The sequence below is a fragment of the Paroedura picta genome, chromosome 8, assembly GCF_049243985.1.
Source record: "Paroedura picta isolate Pp20150507F chromosome 8, Ppicta_v3.0, whole genome shotgun sequence".
Lineage (NCBI taxonomy): Eukaryota > Metazoa > Chordata > Lepidosauria > Squamata > Gekkonidae > Paroedura > Paroedura picta.
Window position 1 is genome coordinate 70,265,838 of NC_135376.1, and position 27,800 is coordinate 70,293,637.

Below are 27,800 nucleotides of genomic sequence, written 5' to 3' on the forward strand. Positions count from 1 at the left end.
ATTTGCCTATATGGTATTAAGAACCTCATTGTATTAATGGTAGCTTTTAATTATATTGTCCTGCATTGTTTTTCCGGGGGTGTGTGTGGGGATGAGTTCCTTTTTTGTTTCTTTTAATTGGCATAGTCAGCAAAGTGTTACTTTGTTCTCTGTCTGGAAATACCAGAACACCAGCAAAGGTACTTACATAACCAGGGGCTGCCCTTTGATTACAGTTCAACAGAGGTCATGATATCTTCCTCAAAGGCAGCTCTTTCCTTGCTTCTTATGGTGACATTCTGCAAACAGCTCACTTCTGTGGTTTGTGCTTACACCCAAAATCTGTTTCCTTGTCATTTGCTGTAGGCTGTGCCACAGTATCCTTGAATACTTAGAAGTGAGTGTGTAGGTATGCTGCTTCAGGAAGTATCTTGAACTTCTTGCTTTTAGGAATTGTTAAACACTTCAGATATAGTGCCAGCAGAAAACTGTATACAGATAGTGTGTTTTCACTAGGTAAAGTAGTGCGGTAACGTTCTGTGATAAAATAAGCCTTACTGAGGTCAAAGCTGCAGAGCAGTACAGGTCGTAACTGTTTTGGATACACTCTCAAAATATATTTCTGTCGCTGTATCAAATAACCAAGGTTGTTTACGTTCCTGAAAGTTAACTGGTCTTTTGTCAAAAGTTTTATAAAAACGGGATCAAATAAATACATTTTCCATTTTTAGAGCACAGATTGTTAACAGGAGACTATGCTGAATGAATAGTGTTGCATTTTGGCGCCTCAGGTGTATAGTGCTACAACTGTAAACACATTACTTAACCTGTATACACAAGATGAGTAAAATACTGTCAATATAGCATTTCTTCGTATGGTGTGTTTTTAGTAATAACATGTAGATTACCAAGGCCACAGGGATGTAGCACATTGCCAAGTTATGTTTGCAAACCTTGACTATAGCTTCTCTACTGCAGAGCAGAACCGGCGAAGGGAAGAAGTACATAATGCTTATGACTCTCATATTCCAGTAAAATTATGTTCCAGCCAACTTGTATGTAGCCATGGAACTTTAATTCTTTAAACAAACAAATAAATATTTCAGATGCACACTGTACTTCAGGGTAGAACTTAAAACAAACAAACGTGTATCACTATTTTAGTCCGTCAGATATTCAAGTCTTTATTAACATTAAATGAGCTATTATGTCTTGGCTATGAAAAAGTAAATACATTTTGATTATATCCTTTAAAAAGTACTGTCTGTGACCAATTTAAGACTGTTGACCACATGTTATAGCATAAATTATGTTTTGACTAGAATGGGCACTGTCAAAATGTTCATGGTACGTTAAGTCTGCTTAACTTCTTTGTAACCAACTGGACAATCCTGTGCGTGCTTAGTAAAGTTTAAGACCTTCTGAACCTAATATGGCTGACTCCTCAGTAAACATACTTAGGGTTATAGTGCACCTCAGCTTTAGACCAAATACTTTGACTCAGATGACTTGTAGATTGGATTGCTTAGTAAGAATGCCTGCCAGTCCATAAATGCAAAAATTCCTCTCGCTGAAGGCCTAGCATTTCGGCTTTCATCTGGAAGTGGGTAACGTGATCTTCCTGCATGTTGTCTTTGTGACTTGCAAGACGCATGCCGGTTGTGCATTTTGACAGTTCGTAGTTTCAGCCTGAGCAGCTGTCGCCTGGCAGCTAGTGCAAACAAATGCAGTGTATGAGTTCTCTCTGCTTTTGAAATTATCTGCACCTCTGACACTTTAGAAGGAAGTGAAAGCTCTGTTTACTGGTAAGCCTAATGTTCCTGGGGCTGTGTTAAGGCCTAATGTCTTAACCTTTATATTAATTTTTTTAAGCCTGATAGGTTCTGTTGTCAACCATAAGAAGGCAGCAGTTTGTGCATACTCCATGCATTGATGAGCTTTGCCTACCCACAGAAGACTGTGGGGATGCCCATAATCTTACTGTTTTCTGGGTCACTGGTCATAAGTGTAAAAACAACTTGTGTGAGCATCTTGGATGCACAGACATGTCTTGCAAGACTCTTCTTGCAGTTAATGTAGGTGGACATTAAAGTGCATTAATGCAATGTATTTTCTTTTATACAGTGTGAAACAGAGAAGATGCCTTTTGATTTTGAGTACCTTTTAACTTTGAATAAAATTACCTTATTCATTGGAACCTTAAAATAAAGGGCTTAATTTTATAGTGTTAACAGATAGAGCTATACATGTGTACATTTTGGACAAGATTATATAAAATATGAACTGTCCTCTTGGTCCTAAATTTTATCAAGCCTCCTTTCTTTTGCTTCTGTATTTGAATTTGGTGGGGCTCTGATCTCTCCACCTTCCTGCGTTTTGAATGCTTTTGATTGATGTGCTTGGATGTTCAGTAGGTCCGAACGACTCTTGCCAACAAAACAATTGTATAGATCTTTGTTTATAAGACTGTCTGTATCGTGGCCCCTCTATCCATATATCTGTTCCACTGTTTGATGTCAAAGGGAGTGGTGAGCTTTGCAAACTGTCAGTCCCCATCTCCCCCAAGCCAGAGTTTGGGCCCTGTGCCCTCCAGCTTCCTTTCCGTGAAAACCTTGAATTTGGCCTCACCTGGCCCAGCCTCCACGCTCATCCAATGCCCTTCAAGCTGGGGCAGGGCTCATGATGCTGGGGGACCCTGCACCAATGGACTTCCTTTCTGGCTCACCTTCCTGATTGCCCCACCCTCCTCTGATGCTTCAAAGAATCAGACTGGACCCAAGGAAGGTGAGGCCACTGATGCCAGTGACTCCCTCTGTTAATCCCCTCCTAGGTGTGACATGATGACAGGTCTCAACTTCCTTGTGGTACAAAGATCTGGTGATGGCTGGGTTGGGTGTCTCAGCACTGCTTCTTTCCCAGCCTGCCCTCAAATGTCTCCATTTTGGGCTGTGGTGCCCGGAGATGTCCAGGACTTCTCAGTTCTTGGGGAGGGGGAGGCTGCTCCAGCTGTCTTCCTACCGTATCCGAGAAGCCATAAGTGCATAAGCAGGGACACCACCCCCGTATACAAACCTTGGACAAGAACAGGTTACTGCCATAATCAAGGATACCTGTTGTATTTGTAAGGTACCAACTTAAATGTTTATTTACCTAAGAGAATCTGAAATTGAAGCTGAAATAGATCTCTGCCCAAGATTCTGGAGGCTACTCCCAGTTAGTGAAGACCACGGCTGATTAGATGGGCCACTGCTCTTATTAGGCATCTCCTTAAAATCTATGATTTTAAATCTTGCCATTTATGACTGAATGTTAGGTACGAGGAGCTGTTTTGCTTGCTTATGCAATAAGTTTTCAAACAGTTACTGTTTTCCTGACATAAAAGTCAGGAAAAAAAAAGTTACTGTTTTCCTGACATAAAAACTGAACATCTTATGCTGTTAAGATTGGACGGGCATATACAATTTTGGTGAGATATATTCATTATGTCATACTGGACATTTTAGAATGCTTTTTTAAGACTGGGCAATAATTGAATTCGATGGATGTTAAAATGGCTCATAGATAGCATACCACAAAGCACTAACATTTGTTGCATAGGAAGGTACCTTTTTATTATGGAACTGCAAACATAGTGGATGCTAGCAACTGTATCGCCAGAGAAGTATTTTGCTTCCCATTAAGATTAAAAGCTATATAGAAAATTATTTTTATATCTTTGTCTCTGATTATCACAGGGTGAAAGTGGGTGCTTACAATGATTAGCCAGGGCATCTCATACTGAGGTGGGTGTCCGCCCCCCTTTTTCCCCCCCCTGCAGCTAATGACAGGAAGAGAAAGAGGACCAAATATTTTTTAGATGTCTTGGGTACAGGTCACTCATGGACCTTTGTTCTGCTCAAGAGATATTGAATTTTCATAGCAAACTGAAGTCACTAGACCTCAACAAGGAGTTTATGTCGGCAGCCTTGACCTAGGACCCCCTCCCTAACACAAGTGAGGCAGATGCCTGTTTAACCCTTTTGGAAACTTAATCTTAAAAAAAAAAATTCAAATAAAGAACACCAGGCTTTTTGTGGCTACCATCCTTGTTTACACTGGCAAAAGTGGGTCAGGTTGGGTTACAGTTGTTGTTGTTATGTGCAAAGTCGTGTCCGACCCATCGCGACGCCATGGACAATGATCCTCCAAGCCTTCCTGTCCTCTACCATTCCCCGGAGTCCATTTAAGTTTGCACCGACTGCTTCAGTGACTCCATCCAGCCACCTCATTCTCTGTCGTCCCCTTCTTCTTTTGCCCTCGATCGCTCCCAGCATGAGGCTCTTCTCCAGGGAGTCCCTCCTTCACATCAGGTGGCCAAAGTATTTGAGTTTCATCTTCAGCATCTGGCCTTCTAAGGAGCAGTCCAGGCTGATCTCCTCTAGGACTGACCAGTTTGTTCGCCTTGCAGTCCAAGGGACTCGCAAGAGTCTTCTCCAGCACCAGAGTTCAAAAGCCTCAATTCTTTGACGCTCGGCCTTCCTTATGGTCCAACTTTCGCAGCCATACATTGCAACTGGGAATACCATAGCCTTGACTAAACACACTTTTGTTGGCAAGGTGATGTCTCTGCTTTTTAGGATGCTGTCTAGATTTGCCATAGCTTTCCTCCCCAGGAGCAAGCGTCTTTTAATTTCTTTGCTGCAGTCCCCATCTGCAGTGATCTTGGAGCCCAGGAAAATAAAATCTGCCACTATCTCCATTTCTTCCCCATCTATTTGCCAGGAATTGAGAGGGCCGGATGCCGTGATCTTTGTTTTCTTGATGTTGAGTTTCAAGCCAACTTTTGCACTCTCCTCCTTCACCCGCATCAACAGGCTCTTTAGTTCCTCTTCACTTTCTGCCATTAGAGTGGTATCATCTGCATATCTGAGGTTGTTGATATTTCTCCCTGCAATCTTGATCCCAATTTGTGACTCCTCTAATCCCGCATTTCTCATGATGTGCTCTGCATACAAGTTAAATAGGCAAGGCGACAGTATACAGCCTTGCCGAACTCCTTTCTCAATTTTGAACCAGTCAGTGATTCCATGTTCAGTTCTCACTGTTGCTTCTTGACCTGCATATAAATTTCTCAAGAGACAAATAAGATGCTCTGGTATTCCCATCTCTTTAAGAACTTGCCACAATTTGTTGTGCTCCACACAATCAAAGGCTTTAGCATAGTCAATGAAGCAGAAGTAGACGTTCTTCTGGTACTCCCTAGCTTTCTCCATGATCCAGCGTATGTTGGCAATTTGATCTCTAGTTCCTCTGCCTCTTCGAAATCCTGCCTGTACTTCTGGAAGTTCTTGGTCCACATATTGCTGGAGCCCAGCTTGTAGGATTTTGAGCATAACTTTGCTAGCATGAGAAATGAGTGCAATGGTGCGGTAGTTTGAACATTCGTTGGCATTGCCCTTCTTTGGGATTGGAATGTAAACTGACCTTTTCCAATCCTGTGGCCATTGTTGAGTTTTCCAAATTTGCTGGCATATTGAGTGTAGCACTTTTACTGCATCGTCCTTTAAGATTTTGAATAGTTCAACTGGAATGCTGTCACCACCACTAGCTTTATTGTTGCTCAGACTTCCTAAGGCACATTTGACTTCACATTCCAGGATGTCTGGCTCCAGGTCAGTAACTACCCCATTGTGATTATCAGGGATGTTAAGCTCGCTCTTGTATAGTTGTTCTGTAGAATTTTGCCACCTTTGTTTAATCTCTTCTGCTTCTGTGAGGTCCCTACCATTTTGGTCCCTTATCATACCCAACTTTGCATGAAACGTTCTCTTCATATCTCCAATTTTCTTGAAAAGATCTCTGGTCCTCCCCATTCTATTGTTTTCTTCTATTTGTTTGCACTGTTCATTTAAGAAGGCATTCTTATATCTTCTAGCTTTTCTCTGGAATTCTGCATTCAATTGGGTGTATCTTTCTCCTTCTCCCTTGCCTTTCACTTCCCTTCTCTCCTTAGCTATTTGTAAAGCTTCCTCAGACAGCCATTTTGATTTCTTGCATTTCTTTTTCTTTGGGATGGTTTTAGTTGCTACCTCTTGTACAATATTGCGAACCTCCGTCCATAGTTCTTCAGGCACTCTATCTATCAGATCTAATTCCTTAAATCTATTTGTCACCTCTACTGTGTATTCTTCGGGGATATGATTTAGTTCATACCTGAGTGGCCTAGTGCTTTTCCCTACTTTCTTCAATTTAAGCCTAAATTTTGCAACAAAAAGCTCATGATCTGAACCACAATCAGCTCCTGGTCTTGTTTTTATTGACTGGATAGAACTTTTCCATCTTTGGCTGCAGAGCACATAGTCAATCTGATTTCTGTGTTGACCGTCTGGTGATGTCCATGTGTAGAGTCGTCTCTTGGGTTGTTGGAAAAGAGTGTTTGCTATGACCATTGTATTCTCTTGACAAAATTCTACCAGCCTGTGCCCTGCTTCATTTTGTACTCCAAGGCCAAACTTGCCTGTTATCCCGGTTATCTTTTGGCTTCCTACTTTAGCATTCCAATCCCCCATGATGATAAGCACATCATTTTTTGGCGTTGCTTCTAGAAGGTGTTGTAGGGCTTCATAGAACTGGTCAACTTCATCCTCTTCCGCAGCAGTGGTTGGGGCATAGACCTGGATCACTGTGATGTTGAATGGTTTGCCTTGGATTCGAACTGAGATCATTCTGTCATTTTGGGGATTGTATCCCAAGACTGCTTTTCCTACTCTCTTATTGATTATGACGGCTACTCCATTTCTTCTGCGAGATTCTTGTCCACAGTAGTATACCTGATGGTCATCTGAATTAAATTCACCCATTCCTGTCCATTTTAGTTCACTGATTCCTAAAATGTCGATGTTCTAAAATGTCGATGTTCGATGTGGGTTACAGTTATGGCACAGTAAATAGCGGAATACAAAAAAAAACAGCTCTTCATCTCCTGTCTAATTTGAATTTTTCAACTTTTTAAAAATGGTATTAGTGCTAACATGGCATTGTCTGCAACCATGGTTAGCAAGCCCACTTCAAACCGTGAATGCAAACCGATGACATATTACTAATTTCAAGGGACAATGAGCATATCTGCATTGAACTATTGTGGAAGGAGAGATAAACTGTATAACTGGTTCCCTTACAGAGTAGCTGGCAGTATCTCTCTGTTTCCAGACAGGTGGCTAATAATAGCTGGCTGTTAATAGTAGTTGAATGGCATGATATAATACTTACATAATATCAAACAGGTGCCACTAAAAAAGGAACCTGATTTCTTACTAGAGCTGTTCTCATTTGTCCTCATGAAGTAATTTTAAGTCTGAAAGGTAACTTGTCTTTTAAAATTCTGCTCAGCACAATATAGACAAATAGCAACCGACTGTCGTAGAAACGTCATGTCTTCCTCTAATAGTAAAGTAGATGGTCCCCGTACTGATTACTAGATGAATAAAAATAGGGCTTCCCAGAAGTCAGAGGGAGAATATTTATTATACAGCAGAGAGTGGGAAAGAAAAGGTTCTGCTTTTTACTCCTGCTCATTTTGAAGTCTCCCACCCACAAGTCTCAACAAGAAAATTCTTCTGGTCTCATTGGCTGGAACCCTCCAGTTTCTGAACTGATCACTTGCTGTCCAGGAACACTGATTTACAGCTGCATTTCATCCTTCCTGGGATTTCTACTGAATTAATTGCTTTTATTTAAGCAATCCAGTTTTTCATGTCAGTTGTGGTGTCACACTAGTTCTCCTCTTTACCACATCTATTTAACATGTAATGGTACCCCAGACCAAAAGGCAGCCTATGTTCTTCTGAATGAAAATGTGCATTCAAATAAAGAAGTTGGTTTCTTTGCCATTCCTTTGGTAGGCTGCTAAGAATTAAAGAGGGGTAAGAAAAGCAGTCTTATTTTGAAGAGCTTTCTTAATTTGGACCTAAAATTATCCTTCTGATTAGGCTTTTGTAACAAATACAAAATCAGTGGCAAAGAAGCCAGGTTTCTCTATAGAGCTATGATTATTGCATGCATAGTTACATAGATATACAGTTTGGGTGGTTCACAAATCAAGACAAAAGGCCAGGGCAGTGAGGATGATGAGCAATGGGAATGTGATGGCAACAGATCCTGGAGGGAGCAAAGGGAATGCAATAGCAAGAGCTCCTGGTGGGAATCTGAACCCATAAATTGAATCCTAAGGTATATTTGGGGATTTGAAAATTCTGAACTTTGCTCTGACGTTTTAGCCTGTTTTAGTTCTTATCCAAAGAAGTGAACATCATCAACTGCTGTAGAGCTAAATCTTGAACTCTAGTCAGCTGTTCCTTCATTCAGGTGATATTTGTCATTTTTCATGATATTAAATGTTTACATATTTTATGATTTTGCAATTTGTAAGCTGTAATATAGATTTAAATATAGATATATAATGGATGTAACTATTGAAAATAAATAAATAATAGCAAGTAAATAACAAAGCAGTGTTGAGAGTCATGAACAAAACCCTATGTGGGAGGCAAATGAACCCCAGATCTTCAAACTTTTCTGCCCCTTCCCTTGTGCAAAGGAAAGCTTCCTAGTATGGAAGTGTTACGGCTTGTTTCCCCTCCCAGCTGAACCACAGTATCATCTTGGTTAAGGGGCTTGCTCGCTTTACAATGAATTCTGTCTTGTCAATGAAATTGGAATTGAGTTCCAGCGTGTTTCCACATGGGCTATTTGCCCCAAGTTCTGTGCTGTTAGGATTTTTAAAAAATCTGCCTCTCCACATCATTGTAGCATATTTGCATACTTTCTGGGGTTTCCTCAGGTTTTCTGTCTTCCCAACCATGCTTTGCTCCAAAGATTTTGGAGCAGCAGAGCCTGGATAAGTACTCTGTGGGTGAGAGAGTTTTGATTTTCCCTGTACTGCCCACCCAACAGCTGTTTTCCCCACAACAGCCATTTCCTCGTCCTGTCACTAGCCTCCCCCCTCCTTTAAGAAAACAATGATTGAGTAGCGTGTTGTCAACATGTTGTTATACCAGTATGTGTAACAGGGTCCCTGCATTCTCAGCTTCCAGATTGTTTATGATATAAGTCACTAGCCCCTTTTGTGGGGGATACCTGGTGTGTGGGGGATATTTCTGCAAGAGACCATTTTAAACAAGAAAGCTGATAATCGCGGGAACCCAATACATATATTGTTATAGTAATATACATGTGTAATGTTATTCAAGTTAAAAAACAACAACAGTGGGGAAACCTGTTCTTTGGGAGCTTGGTTGTCGCCTCGTTGTGTTTTGCAATCTCAGCAGCAAAGTAGAAGCTTCACAAGCTGCCTCCCAGATGGAAAATTGTCCTTTAACAAAAATACCAGAATTTTTTTTTGCCTCTCCAACTTTGTGTTATATTGCTTCATTTTTCTACGACCTGTTGATCACACATAACACTTATTACATCGTGGCTTTTGTGAATTAAGGTGATAAAATACTTCACTGAAGCAATTTTCAACTCTGCATGAATTTTATCAGTAATTATTTTCAGTGAGCTGAGGAAATTGCAACATTGCCACACCTCATTATCTTTTGACTTTTGTACAAAACCTCCTTCTGATATTTGGCTTAAACATTTTTCAATCTTGATCACAGTTCTACAAACTATATGCTTTGTTGTTAGCCATTCAGTCATATCCGACTCTTGGCAATCCCCTGGCACAGCTGTTGTCATGATCCCCAATCCCCGCATTGCCTCCCTCAGCCATGAAGTGTTCTGGCTGGTATCCACCTTGATCACGTCCAAACACCATGCTCTGACTGATTCTGCACGGAGGCATAAAAGTTGTGCTGCCTCCTGCTTGCAAATGAGCGGTTGGAAGCCACGTGTTTGCAAGCTTCCTAATGGGAGACCCCCCCCCATGTTTTTCCGCTGTCTTTTTGCCTCCTGATGAGGCGGCAAGGGAGAACAAACCGTACTTCTTCTCCTGCTCCTTGACTTGCCAATCATCACAAGCCACCAATCCCATCACAGCGGTTGTTTCAGGGACTCAACCCCCCCAAATTCCGTGTTGCTATGGAAAATGCCACAATACCAAAACATTTTTTTAAACTAATGCTTCTGCATTGCTGCAGGATCATGCCACAACAATAAAACATGTCCCCTTAGATCTCTTTTCTGGGTTCTCATAATGGTCTCTCTTTATTTCGGGTACATTTTTGATAGGCTGGCCATGGTAACTGGACTCCAATTGAGTGTGCACAGTAATGATTTAAAACACAGAGCATGGACTCTAAGCTAATAGGAAGAGGGCAGCTTCATCACATGCCCTCCCCTCTTTCTCTGTTCATACTCCACCATCAGAAAATACACACAGGAATGTGTTTTGTATGCCCGAGCACAATGAGGAGAACATTTCATTTTTATGTAGGGCATGTAGCTTTGCGTTCCCGAAGCAATGCGGACTATTTTTTAAAAAATAGTGCTCAATCTGGAAATGGAGAGGTGAGGGCTGGTGTGAGAGCGGGCAAAATGCTACAGAGACTGTTGCATATTTCTCCCTCCACACAGACTTGCCCCTGTTTGTTCCCTGGATTGCAATGCGGCTAGAAGTGGCAAATTGTGATTTTGTGATTTTTCTGATCACGGAGCAAATTTGGAGAAAACTCGCGCCAGCCACTTGAGAGCTCTGGGTTCCACATCATGTGGAAGCAGCACTAAAACCCACAAGCAATGAGAGGCTGTCCAAGGGGCAAAAATTCCTCATGTGGAATTGTTCTCTTTGTCAACCTGCTTTCCTTATTCCACTGACCAATCCTAGCATAATTGTTTTCTCCATTGAGTGTTGGATTGCATGATATGGCCAAAGTAAGTGAGCTGGAGTTTCATGATTTTGCCTACCAATGATATATCAGACTTTATGTGCTGTAGTATTTCCTTCTTTGTGACTTTTGCTGTCTATGGAACCCTCAGAAGCCTTCTTCAACACCAGAGTTCAAATGAATCGATTCTTCTCTTCTCTGATTTTTTTCATCATCCAGCTTTCAAAACTGTAAGTGGCAATTGGAAATATGATAGATCTAACTAATCTACATTTTGTAGTCAGACTTATGTCCTTGTTTTTCCATGGTTGTTTTATCATTGCTGAGCAACCCAGAGCAATTTGATGCTTCATTTCCATATTGCAATCGCCACTCACATCAATTTGTGATAACAAGAAAAATGAAATCTTGAACGCATTTGATCTCATCACCATCAATTACTGTGACGTATCTGGTTGTTTGCAGTGGTAATTATTTTGCCTTTTTAGTGTTTAAGAAAATACTTTTTACAGACTCAGACCCTTCTCTACAACACCATGTCTTCTTTCTATATCACTGGCTAGGCCATTCCCACCCCTGTGGTCATTCCTCCAATTCTGTCCATGTTCTTGTAGTGCAGAGTGCCTCTCCAGTAATGAGGTCATTTCTGGGCTCTCCACTTCCTGTCACATCACTCCAATATCTCTTGCTTTCAGTTTGGTGTGCCTCATGGTTCTTGCTAGGTTTTAAGTGTGGGCCACAGGTATGGAAAGATTAATACTGTTGCATCTTATTTCTAGACCTAAGTTATTATGAAAACAGACTTAAAACTACTAAAAGTAAACCTGAACTAAATATTGCTCATTGCTTTCTGAAAAAAAATTATATAATATCTTGAAATAGTATTGTTTTATATTTTAATCAGTCAGCAGTGTAATTAATGTTCTGATCATTTTTTAAAAATATGACTATAGTATTAATTTCTCTATATTGATGTAGGAATAGGATTTTCAGTTTTCAATTTTCAACTATCAATTTGACTATAGTATTAATTTCTCTATATTGATGTAGGAATAGGATTTTCAGTTTTCAATTTTCAACTATCAATTTTCAATCCTGACCTGGATAGCCCAAGTTAGCCCAATCTCGTTGTTGTTGTTGTTGTTGTTTAAGCTTATTTATTGTCCTTCCCAACAATGGCTCAGGGCGGTTCACAAGAGCATCAATTATCAATTAAAACATGCATAATACAATTTACAATTTAAAATGTTTTATAACTAAGAAAGCTAGCTCAATCTGTGAGGGAACAACAATGAATTTTGGAGAGAAAATTTACCTCACAGTGGTAACTGTGGTAACTTTGAGGGCCTTTTTGCACGGGGATCATTGTTGCAAATTGGTCACTGAATGAAAAATCGCCATTTAAAATAGTGGAATTCGTCGTTATGCATACCTGCCTTTGTAGTGGAATCAGTTGCGTTTTTTAGCGTTTCCCACAGGCTTCCGGTCTCGGCAGAAATCGCTAGAAAGGAAGCGCTATTGCCAAGCTCGTCCCGCCCCTGGCCGTCAAGCAGCCAATGGGCAGCCGTTAGCATGCTCCCAAACAGCCCCTTTCCCTTTAAGGAAGGTTTTTAAAAAAAAAAAAAAAAAACAGACCCATTGTAACGAATCTGGGTAGATTCGTTGCAACGGAGAGACCCATCCAGCTGCCTGGGGTGTTTGAGCTGTCGTTTGATCGTTAACACGCTGCCTCAGAGTGAAAAAAAAAAATCCCCCCCCCTCTCACGGGCCCGATTTTCGGCTGAATGGAAAGTGTGAAATGTGTGTGCTTAGTGACTGAAGGGGAGGGACTGAAGCCAGGAAGCCTCTGTTTGAGCTGTCATTTGATCGTGGCCACGCTGCCTCCGAGTGGGAAAAAAAAATCCCCCCCCCTCACGGGCGCGATTTTCAGCCGAAACAGTGTGAAAAATAAAGGGAAAATACATCAGCAAACGGGCTTCTGCGGGCTTCTTGTGCTTAGTGACTGTAAACAGCTCTGAGGAGGGACTGCAGCCTGGGAAGCCTCACTGGCTAAACGGAGGCTCGCCGGTGCGTTGATCTCCACTCGCTCGGGGAAAAAAAAATGGAGATCGCTTCGCCGGAAGTTTGGAGGACAGGCTCAGGAGGAGGGACTCTGAAGAAACCGCAACAATGTTAACGCACAGGTCTTTATCGCTATTGTTGCAGATTGGTTGCAGGAGTGTATCGCTTTCCGGAGGGTGAATCCACTTTTTGGGATTCCCCTGAAAGCGCTACAACGAAGCACTTTTTGCGGGTCGGTTTCAGGAGTGTTGCAGATTGTCTACGACGTCGTGGGTTATTCCAAATTAGTAGCGTTTTCAATTAGCAACCATTGTGCTATTTTGAAGCCGTGCGAAATGGCCCTCAGATTTGGTAGCAATGCCATGATGTGCAATAAAAACCCACTTCTAGTTTGTCCCACAACAGAAACAAATTAAAATAAGAAACATTTATTAAATTTGTCATACAGACGACGGGGCAGAGTTGTTTCATCAGATCTCCAAAGCTAAGCAGGGTTGGCCCTGGCTAGTCTTTGGACGGGAGATCTCCAAGGAATACCTTGAGGCAGGTGAGGCGATAGTAAGCCATCTCTGAATGCTTCTTGCCTTGAAAACCTTACAGTCAGCACTTCCCACCACCGCCATCGTTTTCAGAGTGCACAAATATGAAGTGGGAGTATAATTACAATTACAAACAAATAACATGGCAAAACTAGCTATCTACTTCATTTAAAATAATGAAACATATTTTGGCGCATGCAGCCTTCTAAAAATTTTTCTTTCCAGACTTTCATTGTGAGTAAAACATAAGCTGCATGCAAATTTTCCAGCCACAAAAATGAGTAATAGCTGAACAAGAGAATGAGGCCAGCCAAAAGAAGGTTATTAAATCATGTGCTATTTTTTTAATACTAACTAGAAATTGTAAATATGAGATGCATGAGATAGATAACTCTGTAATGCATGAATTTGCTAGAAAACTTATCTAGAACTATGGGCAACTTATCTTGGGTAGGTTTTTGCTTTGTTAGACTAATATTATTTAGAACCTTACTGTTAAAAGATCACAGCCTACTGCGAATGTGTTTGTAGCATATTAAAAGGGGAAAAGAAGAGGAGTGGGCTTTTATACCCCACTTTTCACTTCCCAAAGGAATCCCAAAGCAGCTTACAAACATCTTTCCCTTCCTCTCCCCCTCCCCCCCCCCCGCAGACACCCTGTGAGGTAGGTGAGGCTGAGAGAGTTGTGAGACATCTGTGACTCGCCCAAGGTCACCAGTTGGCTGCATGTTGAGGAGCTGGGAATCAAACCCACTTCTTCAGATTAGAGTCTGCCTCTCTTAACCACTACACCATGCTAATTTGTTGCAGTACTTGGCTGTTACAAAACTTTCACAAGGAACCTTTCTCCATCTTTCCTGCCTCCCAGCAACTGCCTTTACCTCAACAATTCTGATCAGGGATCTTTGAAAACAATATGTCATAGGAAACAAGGTGCTATAATGAGAACAGGGAACTGGACAAAACCTCCTGAGCTGCAAGTCATAGTGAATTTTGTTTAGGAGAATCTCCCCTGAATCTGAACAGCAGAATTTCAGGGGGCACAGGTATGTCATGTGAGGTTGCCAGCTTGCTTGAGGGGCCTGGAGATCTCCAGGAATTATAGCTGATCTCCATACCACAGAGAGAAGTTCCCCTGGGGGGGGGAATGCCTCCTTTATAGGTGTGCCCTGTGCACACTATATTCCTTTGCAGTTCCTTGCCTGGCTCCAGCCAGCAAATCTCCAGTAATTTTCCAACCTAGACTTCGTGTATGTAGAAAAAAGGAAAGCTGAGATCTGCTTGCATTTATTATTTCTGCTTGTTCTAGTTTGGATCCAACCCAATGTCTGCTCAGAGTTTGACTAATTCGAAAGCCTACTTAATATAGAGCAACAGGCTTTTCTGATAGATCTTATTGTCTTGTGCATTTAATTCAGAATTAGACATTCTCATCATGCATATGAAGAAGCAGAAACAGAAATTAGTTTAACTTTTCATGGAGCAATGTCTTGTAACTTGGCTCCCAAACTTAAAAGCAGATGATGTACCCTCACAGATATAATAAGAATTCCAGAAGAAAAGCCTGCCTCTCATACTTGGAGCGGACTAATATAGCATCTTATGTAATGTTAAGGGTTGCGTATTGTGAGAAGTATGAAAAGAAGATAAAGCTCCTACTTGGAAAGATTTAGGTAGACCGATGAAGCAGATGTAGCACAGGACATTTCAAAAGCTGCATAAAAATTAGTTTTTGACTAAAAGGCAACAGCATCTTAGTAGTGTAAACTACACGGCAGATGTACTGGCGTGGGAAGGGAAAGAAAGAGGTACGTTTTATTGGGTCTGGCCAGGCTGCAAGTCTATTGCCATAATACGATTTCCATCATCAGAAAAACAACAGATATTTTAATCTTATTTATTTCTTTTATTTTGAAATTTATATTCCACCTTGTCTTCGGAAACTCATGACTCTGTGAGTGTGTGTTTGCCTGAGTATGAGTGTAGAGCTTTGTATCAATATATAGCAACGCATTAACATCCATTGGTGAGCTTCTGAGCTGAACATGGTTTAATGTGCAAAGAGAAAGGCATATAAACATCTTCCAGTGTTATGATATTAATTTTCAGCGCAGGATGGACTCAAAGGTGCAGTTCTATGAGAATCTTTTGGGGACCAAGGTAATTGTTTCTAAAGAGCTTCAGATCTCTTGTTTTTAAACTGGCATAGCAATATCTTCTTCAAAGTTTAATTTAGTAGTGTGGTAGATGGAAACCTGGTTTTTAAAAATTCATTTGTGTTCTTTTTTAGAACGACACTTGAGTTCTTCTATGGCTGGATCAAATGCTCTTCCTTCCAGTGTGGCTGGTATCAGTAAAGAACTTGTAGAACTTCAGCATCTCATTCAGTTTCCAGAGGAAGTTGCTAGCATTCTGACTGATCAAGAGCAGGATCTCTACAGAAAAGTATTGCCCATTGACTACTTATGCTTCTTAACCAGAAATCTGGGATATGCTGAATGCCAGAGCAACCTTTCAACTCTTAAAGCTTCCGTTTCTGCTACTCTTCTTTCTGCTCCCAATGGGGAACACAATGCAATTGAAGACCTGGTGACAAGATTCAATGAGGTAGGTCACAGTTGTTTTTTTATTAATACATAATTTGTTTCCTTTTATTGGCTTTATACTGGATCAGACCATTGGTCCAGTAAGGTCAGGATTGTCTACTTAGACTGACCTGATCACTTTAACTGGAGATGCTGGGGACCGAACCTGTGATCTTCTACATGCCAAGCAAAAGCACTTCCACTGAATCGTAGTCCTCTTGTAATTACCAGTGTTGGAATGGAATAACTGTTTCTGAATACAAATGTATTCTCTTGAGCAAAGTTATCGCCTTGATTGTTTCTCTGCACCATAGTTTTAGTGGTCTCTTATGGACTGTTATGCAACAAGTGTTTCTGGATTTTATGATTTTGGCTCACAAGTATTTGTATCCCTAATCCAGAGAACATTAATTAAGAACTTTCATAGGCTGTGATTGCTCTGAAAGAAGGTGGCCTGTTTACTTTTCCATGAGGTATACCATAGTCCAGTTTATTTTCCTCTGTCATTTTTCAAGCAGCTGTCTGATTACTCAGTAGAGCAGGGGTAGTAAAACTGCAGCCCTCCAGATGTCCATGGACTACAATTCCCATGCGAATGCTGGCAAGGGCTCAAGGGAATTGTAGTCCATGGACATCTGGAGGGCCGCAGTTTGACTACTCCTGCAATAGAGTGACAGGGAAGGCCTGCTACATCATTATAGTGGCACATCCTGCTGGGATGTTCAGGCATTCTGTGCTGAGCCCCATGAGATGATCTGGTGCAGTGGAGTAGCTTCATGTTGCAGGGCAGTAGCGTCTAGATCAGGGGTAGTCAAACTGCGGCCCTCCAGATGTGCATGGACTACAATTCCCAGGAGCCCCTGCCAGCGAATGCTGGGAATTGTAGTCCATGGACATCTGGAGGGCCGCAGTTTGACTACCCCTGGTCTAGATTCTTTTCAGAGGTGTGGCTTAGAGCTAGGATTACCAGCTCTGGGTTAGGAAATACCTGGAGACTTTGGGGATGAAACCAGGAGTAGGCGAGGAGGTTCCTCAGTGGAGTATAATAATGTGGAGTCCACCCTCCAAAGCTGCCATTTTCTCCAGGGAAACTGATCTCTTTAGTCTGAAGATAAGCTATAATTCCAGGTGATCCCCAGACATCCCTAGTTAGAGCTGTTTTAGAACACACAATTATGTACTTATATAAAGGTGTGAAATATCTATTAAATACTTTTAATGCTGCCTGTCCACCGAATATGGGTCCTTGATTTATTAAGTTGTGCACCACTTTGGGAGATTTAATTGAAAAAAAGCCTGCTTATAAACTTGGAGTGTGTAGGTTGTCATAATAGTGGTACCTACTTGTGTTAACCCATTGAGGCATTTTGGTCCTATCTGTTTTGGCACACCATAGTCCACTTGAGATCAGTTTCAGATATTATAAGAAGTCACATCAGTTTGATCTAGTGAGTCACTTGCAAGATCAGCTTGGCAGTATTACTTTGAAATGCACAGAGGAAAACCTTTTGCAAATATTCTCTGATCAAGTGTGGTTTAGGTACCAAAGAACTTGCAGTACCTGTTTTGTTGTTGTTGCTTTGAAGTCTTTGCCACCTTGAAGGTCCTACATGGGGTGGAAAGATGACATTAAAATCTTTATATAGAGAGAGAGTTTTCTTTTTTTCTTTTCTTTGTGAGTCAAAAGGAAAGGCTAGATAGAAATGATTAAATAAATAAATAAATAAATCTCTTTTGCTTTGGTAGTCTCTTTTAAAATGAAGGGTATTATGAGTTTGTATACAGATTTCACTGAAGCTGCAAGTGGTTGTCTTAAAATAAGGGAAACTGGAAAACCTTTATATGGGTAATTATTGATGATTTTAATATGACCTCTTCTCTTCTCAAAGGCCAAAAGTCACGAGTGTGGTTTTGCAGAATTCTGACATTTTGAAGCCTTTGTTTGACAAATAATTTTGAGATAATTTCCCTTGAACGCTTTGTGACTTCTAAGTTTGTTAAAATATTAAACCTGCTGTCCCTTCATTCAAGACTTAAGGTAAAGGTAAAGGTATACCCTGTGCAAGCACTGGGTCATGTCTGACCCTTGGGGTGACGCCCTCTAGTGTTTTGATGGCAGACTCAATACAGGGTGGTTTGCCAGTGCCTTCCCCAGTCATTACCGTTTACCCCCCAGCAAGCTGGGTACTCATTTTACCGACCTCGGAAGGATGGAAGGCTGAGTCAACCTTGAGCCGGCTGCTGGGATTGAACTCCCAGCCTCATGGGCAAAGCTTTCAGATGGCTGCCTTACCACTCTGCGCCACAAGAGGCTCTTATGCATTAAAGACTTACCTAAGTTTAATTTCAGAGATGTTTGTATGTTATGCATAAAACTTGGGGGATAGTTATTATATGCGCTGCATAACAAAGTTTCAATACCGATTTTTGGAATAAGTGGGATATTATTTCTGTGCATTGTTCAAAATATAAGCTGCATGTTCAATATATCTGTCATACTCTATTAGCAAGGCTGGTTTTCTATCCATCTTTGTTTATATATTTTAAAGAAAATTCCTGCAGAAAGAGTCATGCTTTGGTTGGCAAGAAAACTCACTGCTTGCTGACTTTCTGGCGTTCCATGCAAAAATAATTCACTGTATTTATAATTGTGGGAGCCAGAATGAATTTTTAAATGACAGGCTCTTAGTACTTAGTAGGAGACAACTATTTTATATCATTGTCCTTCCTTCCTCCCACCAGGCCGTCATTGCATGCAGACAACATTGCATGTAAAAGTGTTAGATTTTTTAAAAATGTAGATGGATATAAATACTAATTAATATTCCTCAGTAGTTTTTGTTTCCTGGTGTCATTTTTGGCTTACTGCAGTAGCCCATTCATTTAACAAGCTGTTATTTGAGGTAGAATCATGAAAGTGTCTGGACGGTTCTTACTCTCATGAAAACCCATCCATCATGGCTGGTTACAGACCCCTGAGATCAATGGGCTCTTAGTTGTAATTTTTATTCTCCTGTTTCCTGTTATAGAGCACTTTTAGTTGCAGCTAAAGCAGATGTGACAAAGTAGAGCAGGAACAGCCAATTTTGCCTCATTTTCCTTCATGCTCTTATATGGTTCAGAAATAACAGTGTAGTAGCCTATAAAGTTTGGAATCCCCCTGCCATCAAGGCCAGGGTATTAACCTGTTTTATTTCTTTATTTATGTCTTCACTGGCAGTCTTCAAGCAAAAGTTGGATCCACACTTTTCTTGGATGCTTTAGGAAGCTTTGGGCTGATCCTGCGTTGAGCAGGGGGTTGGACTAGATGGCCTGTATGGCCCCTTCCAACTCTATGATTCTATGATTCTATGATTTGAGCTGTCGCACAAAGCCTCAGGAGGGCATCTGTCCCAGAAAAGGGCCTTAATAAACCTCAGTTCTCCAAGAGCAGGTCTAAAGGTAAAAGGTAATGGTATCCCCTGTGCAAGCACTGAGTAATGTCTGACCCTTGGGGTGACACCCTCTAGCATTTTCATGGCAGACTCAATACGGGGTGGTTTGCCAGTACCTTCCGCAGTCATTACCGTTTTACCCCCCAGCAAGCTGGGTACTCATTTTACCGACCTCGGAAGGATGGAAGGATGAGTCAACCTTGAGCCGGCTGCTGGGATCGAACTTCCAACCTCATGGACATCGCTTCAGACAGCATGTCTGCTGCTTACCACTGTGCGCCACAAGAGGCTCTTAACCTGTTTTATTTGACCTGTCGCACAAAACCTCAGGAGGGCATCTGTCCCAGAAAAGGGCCTTAATAAACCTCAGTACTCCAAGAGCATGTCTACTCTGCTTCAAAAAAAGGACCTGCCATTGGGCTGCCAGGTGGCAACTGACAGGAAAATACATCATGCAGCCAAGTTGACTTTCAGCCTTCTTTCCTCATTGGTTTGGTGTGAAGAAGACTAGCCCATGGGGATGCCTTCAACGCTGAGAAGGGAATAGTGCAATGACTATGTGGAAGGAATAGAATTTACTGTATGCATATCTGTACATTTGTTTGTTTGTTTATGCTTGTATTTATTAACCTTAACTCCCAGCACAGCCAACTTGTGACAGCTTACAATATAAAAACAATAAAACCCCATCAACAACTACAACAGCAATCTTCATGGTGGACAAAAATAATCTATTTCCTTCCTCCTACCCTCGTCCACAGTGGATGACACCAGGCCACGCTAATCCCCATTGTCCCCGGGAGAGGCTCCCATGCCCAGCTGACCGAGGCTAATGCCTCTACAGGGGCCTAAGCAGGGAGGGACCCGATCTTCATTTAACAAGCTGTTATTTGAGGTATGATCAAATAATCATAACAAATGATGATCTCAGAATTGCTCTTATCCTTACCTGTGTCACTTCATAATCTGCATCAGTAGTATTCACTTGCATGGCTTGTGGAGATCCACATTTGCAATTGCCATCAGCCAAAGGTGCCCCTGTAGGGAAGCATAGGATGCTTTCAGGACGCTGTCACGATTCTGCCTCAGATCACAGCTTGTGAAATGAATGGGTAGCTACACTAAGCCAAAAACTCCATCAAAAGCCAAAAACACTAAGCCAAAAACTATTGAGGAAGACAAATAGTCATCAAATATTTACTAATATCTAACATTTTTACATGCTGAGTTGTTTGCAATAACTGCCTAGCGGAAGAGAAAACGACGATGGTATAAAACTGTTGGCTCCCATTAAGTACCAAGAGTCTGTACTACAAGGCCTTGCTTACTTTCCTTGAACATGGGACAGGTGTGACATTGGAGAACAGTGCCCAGAAAAGCTATAGGGGGCATGTTGAAGAGCCAGATGTTGCTCCCAAGCTACTGCATATCACTGTTCCTTATAGTCTGCGATTCTTTCCTTTCTACCACATTGTAATTGTACTGGATATTCTTGTTTTGCAGGGGTATATAATTTATTAATGTCTCTATTCAGAGTATGTGGACCCTATGAAAAATCTCCATGATTTTTTTAACTTTACAAGATCATTAATTCTGTACTAGCTATATTGCATCATAAGGTTCTGTTATGACCACAATTAGCTATTTGTTTAGTTTCAATTAGCTGTCCGTTTTAACAACCATGGCTTCTTTTTGTTCCTGTTTGAAAGAAATGTAAGTTTTTTTGTATTGCCATTCTTACCAAAAAGGAAATCTTTTGTCATCAAAATAGAGATTATGTCCTAACACTATCATTTTGCTCTAGCTATGGAATGTAAATAAATATTTCTCTCTGCCAGTTCAGAATTTTTAGAACGCCTAAATGGGTTTGCAGAAGCCTTTAAAAAAGATTGTTTGTACAAATTTCAAGCTGTTTCCAGTCCTTGTTTGGAGCAGTGCATTTGAGGAAATATATAATCAGATTAAAATGGTGACTGTTCTTGTCTGGGTATTCCTTTCCTCCTGTGCTAGTCAACTGGTCCACCTTGTCATAGTAAGGAGATTATAATATTTTTGGAGGAGAAATGCATGCACAAAAAAACTATTGGTGTATAGTCTTTTTATTGTGTCTTAGATCAGGGGTGGCCAAATTGCAGCTCTCCAGATGGAAATTGTAGTCCGGGCTTGAGTGAACATTGGCAGAATCCCGGTTTCACAAACTGAATGCAAACTGTGGTTTGGTGCTCTGCTTGAACCAAGCCACAGAATCCATGGGTGTTAGGAGCTAACCTCCAGCCTATGGCTTCCTGCCACTGAAGGAAAGATCACTGCAGTGATCTGGATGGCTGTCATGTGGGTGGGAAAGTTTGGGTGCCTACACAACAACCATTTTTGTTGTCTCCACAGTGGTCATTTCCTCCCTCTGTACTGAGAGTTTTTCAGGAAATCTCAGGAAAACTGTAACTTGCTATGTGGAAGCTTTTGGAAGCTCTTTTGCTGCTACACTCTATTGGCAACTCTAGCAGCAACTAGGGTTGAGTGCTCCAGCTCGCTTTGGCTGCTTTGGCAAGCACCGAGGCCCGAGGCGACCAGCAGCGTGGAGGGGAGGGGTTGCGGTGGCGTGCCGCAGGCACAGGACTCTGGTGGTGGTGCCACTCCTCCATGACACAGCGCTGGCTCCTCAGGCATCGGTGCTCACCGAAGTGGCCGAAGCATACCGGAGTGCTCAACCCTAGCAGCAACAGGGAAATGACACAAGCATGTCCCTGTGTGAAGAACACCATCTTGGTGAGGTGGCTTCTAATTTAGGAAACCAGGTTTAATTCCCCACTCCACATGCAGGCAGCAGGGTGATCTTGGGCTAGTCACAGTCCTGTTAGAGTTGCTCTCACATATCAGTTCTATCAGAGCTCCCTCAGCCCCACCTACCTCACAGGGTGTCTGTTGTGGGTAGAGGAAGGGAAGGCAATTGTAAGCTACTTTGAAACTCCTTCAGGTAGTGAAAAGTGGGGTATAAAAACCAGCTCCTCTTCTACTGAATCAATGATCCAGATTTAATTATTAAAGTAATTTTTACAAGGAATGAATTTGTCATTGTTTAAACTAGCATATCGGACAGTTACAATTCTTTAAAAGAGCTTAGATGTGCAGAAGTAGGAAACTATTTATAAAACACTCTGCTTGGGTGAAGTTTCCCTTGGCAGTCTTTTGTTGGGTAACCTTAGGTTAAACTTCTGGCTAGTCTTGACATTCCTGTGTATTAACTTGCAGGTCTTTCATATGAAAAGAAAATCCTGTCAAATTTGCAAGCCACTCTCCAAATTCTAACCCTTGTACCACCAAAAAGGAAGGAGAAATTATCTCTACCTGCAGTTCTTAACCTTTAATCCACTACCATGAACCAGGTGTGCAGTCTTTTCATCAAGGCCCACAAGTAAAAGTAGCACTCAGGGGTAGTCAACCTGTGGTCCTCCAGATGTCCATGGACTACAATTCCCATGAGCCCCTGCCAGCGGTAGCTGGCAGGGGCTCATGGGAATTGTAGTCCATGGACATCTGGAGGACCACAGGTTGACTACCCCTGCTCATATTTCTGATCTATGCATTGGTGTATAGATTTCAGACCAATTTTAATGAAACCTGATGGTTGTTGTCAGGATTTGTCATGGGTAGTTTGTTCTTGCATTCCATGAGGAGCACCAGAAACATCTTCACTGAACAGGGCTGTTCTTTCCAGAACATGTTGTTCTCCAAGACTTTACATACATTTCAATCAAGTTTTACATTTGCCTGTTTACATTGTAAGGAGTTTTTTTTTTTTTTGCTGTATCTGTCTCTTTGGGTCACTGATCTCAATTACTGTTTGGAACATTTAAAGTTATAGTTCTCTGTTCATGGCTCTGTGAAGAATTTTTCTTCCTGCCAGTGCCAGATCTTTTCTTAGATAAGTTTCTTTTATTGATGTCTCAACTCAGTTCTCAAACAGCTGCTTTTAAATTCTTTCCGGTAATTTTTATCAAAGCACAATAAAATAATTTATCGTTCTAACATGTTCAACATTAATTAGAGATAATTGTATAATAGAGTTGGAAGGGACCTGTGGGGTCACCTAGTCCAACCCCCTGCAGAATGCAGGAAGTTCACAAGTACCTGCCCACCCACAGTGACCCCAATTCCATGTCCAGATGATGTACTCCCCCCCCCATCAAAAAAACTCTAGAATCCCTGATCAGTCTGGACTTCAGAAATTTCACCTTCTGACCCCAAAGTGGCGATCAGCATTTCCCTGGGCATGGAAGAAATGGAAATGCTGATCAACACTTTGAGGTCAGAAGTAATTATGGGTATATAATTTGTTCAGAGATAAAATCCTTTCACTATCATCGTTCAGGTATTTTATTTTAGGCATAGAGATGGTGAATGTGTAACCAGTTGATCCTTGAGATGGCAACACTTCTGAATCTAGTACACTGGGAGCTCAATAAGATTTCATGAAGTGCTTATAGTTAAAGCTTGGGGTTTGTGCTCAGTATTTGCCCTTGCTCTGTGACAACTTAGATCTGATTACACTTATTCATTGATTGTTATTGTTGTATGCAAAGTGGGCATGAGTAAGAAGAAAGAAAGTAATAGTGTCACCCTAAATAGATAATGCCATCCTAGGTCTAGTGAAGTCAATGGACTTGGAAGGGTGTAAATTAGATTTTTAGGGATTTATTGTTTTTAGGCGATTCTCTGTTGATTTTATTGTTGTGAGCCACTGTGTGAGAGTGGTGGTATATAAATTGAAACATAAATAAATTAATTAATTGTGTAAATTGATCTGAGATGGCACTCAAGGCTGAAATCTTGTGCATGTTTAGAGAAACAAATCCCATTGAACAAAGCTAAGCAAAGCATGTAGGCCAGCAGTGGTTTGGGGGATAAAGAAATCCATTCTTATCTCTGCAGTATTTCTTCACATGTTCAGATCATAAGCCCTGCAGACGCTTTTGGGAACCAGATGTGGTTATTTAATCTGCTGTTTTCCAGAATGTCAGGAGGGCATAATGAGAAGAGAATCACTTATGTTTGTGTGTGTGACACAGAGAGAGAGAGAGAGAGAGAGAGAGAGAGTGTTGTGGATCCTGAAATTATCATTAGGTTAAACAGTTAGTTCTTCCATTATTTATATATGCTTCAGTCTAATAGATGCTCCAGTTCCCGTTCAGGCACGTCACACTTAGTCTCCTCCATATATTTACATATTGTTGTGAAAGAAGGTGAAAACTCCTGGCCTCAGCAGCTACTACACTGACAATGTATGGCCCAGTAGCATAGGTATGTTAATTTTCCTCCCCTTCCTCACTACTTTTGGATACAAATAATTTCACAAAATGATAGGAATAAAGGAGAGGGTGGTCTTTGTGTGTATGTGTGAGTGCAAATTATTCAACAGTATCATGACGAGCCACATTTGCATTAGTATCAACTGAAAGAGCTACATTTACTTCCTTCCTTGGTAGTATTGCCAGTTGTCTCCTAGCAACCCCCATGTCGTTGTTTACATACCACATGGCATTGTGGTGATAGTCTACGAATTTTCAAGATATCTTTGCAGCATTTCGGTGGTGTTTCAGCAAGCAGTCGCCATGGAGAGAAACCTGGCTGCCTTAATCTGTGGCATGAGGCCTACACCTCAGGGAGGCTCAAAGCTTACCTGTTCCTCTTGCAGCTGTTTCAAGGTGGGCTCCAACTGCCAAATACAAGCCCAACTGGGGCTTGCCTACTTTCCCGAAAAATCAGGCAGGCATCACACTGTAGATACTCTCACTACCTTGTTTTCCATCATTCGCTCAATTTTCTTTCCACAGTCTACTGCAGCTTCGTCACTTCATCCCTCCTCAAAATTCCTTTTTGTCTTTTCTTCCCACTTGGGCTGATTCTGCACTTATTTTGTATTTTTCTGGATCCTGCTGAATCCAGATCGTTTTCGTGTTCCTCCCCCCCCCCCATTGAAACAGAAAAGTGTTCTGCATGAGGTTAGGTTGGCTCAGACAGGGAGGGGGGGAGCCAGGCCCAGATGGAGCCTCTTTCTTTTCTTTAAAGGGGGGGGGGAAGAGGATTGAAAACAACAGAAGAGGGAGAAAAAAAAAACATGAGGCAAATCTCTACCCACAGAAGTTACTGCTTCTGCAGCTTCTGGGGAGAGAAAAATTAGGATTTCCCCTTTAAGAAAAGCTTACATCCTGGGCAGCCTTGGCCAATCAGGGCTTCTCTACCACGGGAGTCAGCCCTAACCAATCAGGGCTTCACTACCACAGCAAATGCGCTGCAACTGGGGATCCACATGCTTTCTCAATATGATTCTGAAAATATTGAGGGTTATTTCCACTCTAGGATAATGCAGGATAAAGGTAGTGTGACTCTAGATCAGTCCTGCTTGTTGCAGAGGTAAATTTTAAATCGCCCAAAATCAAAACGGAAATCGCATTCTGTGTAGGTGGCAGGGACTGAATCGACCTGGGATTGGAATAAAAGCTCCGTGCAGTTTACACCCTTATCTCTTTTTCCATGCAGACTCAATTGGAATTTGAACATTGACATGGCAGCAGTTATTATGGATTACCTCGACAACCACAGACAATGGTTGCCTCCCTAATAAAAAAATGGTGGCTGAAATTCCATTAAGTAATCTCACAACACCTTGGCATTTCTAAAATCTTTGTTTCACTTCTTCCTTTTTAAAAATTAATATTCTTCTGTGAAACCTGGAGCTGTCCAGCTATAAATGGCCCCATTGTAGTTATTTTGAAACCCCAGCCTTAAAATTATAGGTTCATTAGACTGAGCTTAAAGGTAGTTTTGAATCTGTACCATCAAATTTCTCCTCAACACCTGTTTAAAGATGTGTAAGAGCCAATCTTAATGTTCACTTTTAAAAGAGTTGGTCCTCCATGGCATTGTTCCAAGTCTATCTGGATTCTTCTTTATTTTTAATAACCATTTTCTGTCCCTGCTGGAGAGCTGTGGGAGGGGGGGGGAGGAACCAACATCTGGTTTGGTTTTAAGCTGTAAATGGGATGATGTATCATCAGAATGCATGTGTTCATGAGATCTTACCCTGTATTTCTGTGGGTTGTTTTCAGGACTTATTTCCTTATTTCCTGAGTTGTTTTCAGGACTTATTTCCTGTTAAATAAAAATGAAGAGCCCACTATAAATTTCACTTTAAAACTGGGTTAGTTAAGGAATTTTAGGTTTAATATTTAATTCTAGGAAAAAATACTATTTGGTAGTTACAGTAGGGTTTAGTTACAGTGGTCCATCAGTTCAGATGTTTGCCATGTTCACTTCTTCCAGCAGTCACTTCTGATCTTGGACAACTGAATCCTGGGGCCATGCAATCTACATGGATTTATAGCCATGGACATTAGGAAGGGGGCTGCAGTGAGATGGGAAAGGGAGAGCTGAAAAGAGCTGTTTTTATACCCTGCTTTTTACTACCTGAGAGTCTCAAAGTGGCTTACAATTGCCTTCCCATCTTCTTCCCACAACCAACAGCCTGTGAGGTAGCTATGCTTGAGAGCTGTAAGAGAACTGTGACTAGCCTAAGGACATCCAGCTGGTTGCATGTGGAGGAGTAGGGAATCGTATCCGATTCTCTAGATGAGAGGCTGGCCACTTAACTTCTACACAAATGTGCCCCCTCTCTTTGTTTCCTTCAACCCACCAGGATAGTTGGAACAACTCTAGCTTCCAAGGGGAGGGATGCATCAAACAATTGCTCTCCTAGCACCAACATGTCACTGGATCCAATTTAAATGCTGTGCCAGTAGTAGGGATGTGTGGTTCAGATTCGGAAATGGCCGAATCAGGGCTGATTTGGACGTTTCTGAATCAAAAATGGTCCAAATCGGACCGTCACTACTTTTAAAATGGCCGAATTGAAGAGATTCGGCCGAATCACGGCATAATCAAATTGATTCGGCTGCATTGCCAAGCCGTTGGCATCCTTGTGGCTGCTTCTGTTTTGTTTTTTCTTCTTCTTCCATATCCCCTGAATGTCTCTTGTCTGGAAGAACCCTACGGGGGACGCCATAAGTCAGCTGTGACAGTAATTTCTACCACCACCACACATCCCCTTTTGCTCTGTAGGTATTTTTGTCTACTGTTTACATTACCAGGACAACTAGCAAAAGCAGTGTTCTGTGTTTTCTTTTGTGTCTGCTTAGTGCAAGGTTTAAAATGGGCTCTGTGAATAATTCCAACAGAGGCTTTGTATTCTTTCTTCTGTAAGTGAAATATAACACAAGGCAATCAGAGTTTCTCTTTTGGACATGTTGGTTGTATGTTATGCTCAGTCTTTCTCTCTTTCTTCTGTTAAGTTTGTTTCTAAGTGAACTGTGAGGTTCAATACTGAAATCTCTATTCTGGATG

General features: G+C 41.4%; 1 protein-coding gene across 8 annotated transcripts in view; it reads left to right on the forward strand.

The window, feature by feature from the left end:
• Positions 1 to 27,800, forward strand: part of PLCE1 (phospholipase C epsilon 1) — a 160,546-nt gene that overhangs the window by 75,622 nt on the left and 57,124 nt on the right. For all 8 annotated transcript variants that reach the window (XM_077350294.1, XM_077350298.1, XM_077350299.1 and 5 more), the window contains one exon: positions 15,675 to 15,991. In XM_077350294.1, coding sequence (XP_077206409.1) covers positions 15,675 to 15,991 — 317 coding nt within the window. The remainder of the gene's footprint in view (positions 1 to 15,674; positions 15,992 to 27,800) is intronic.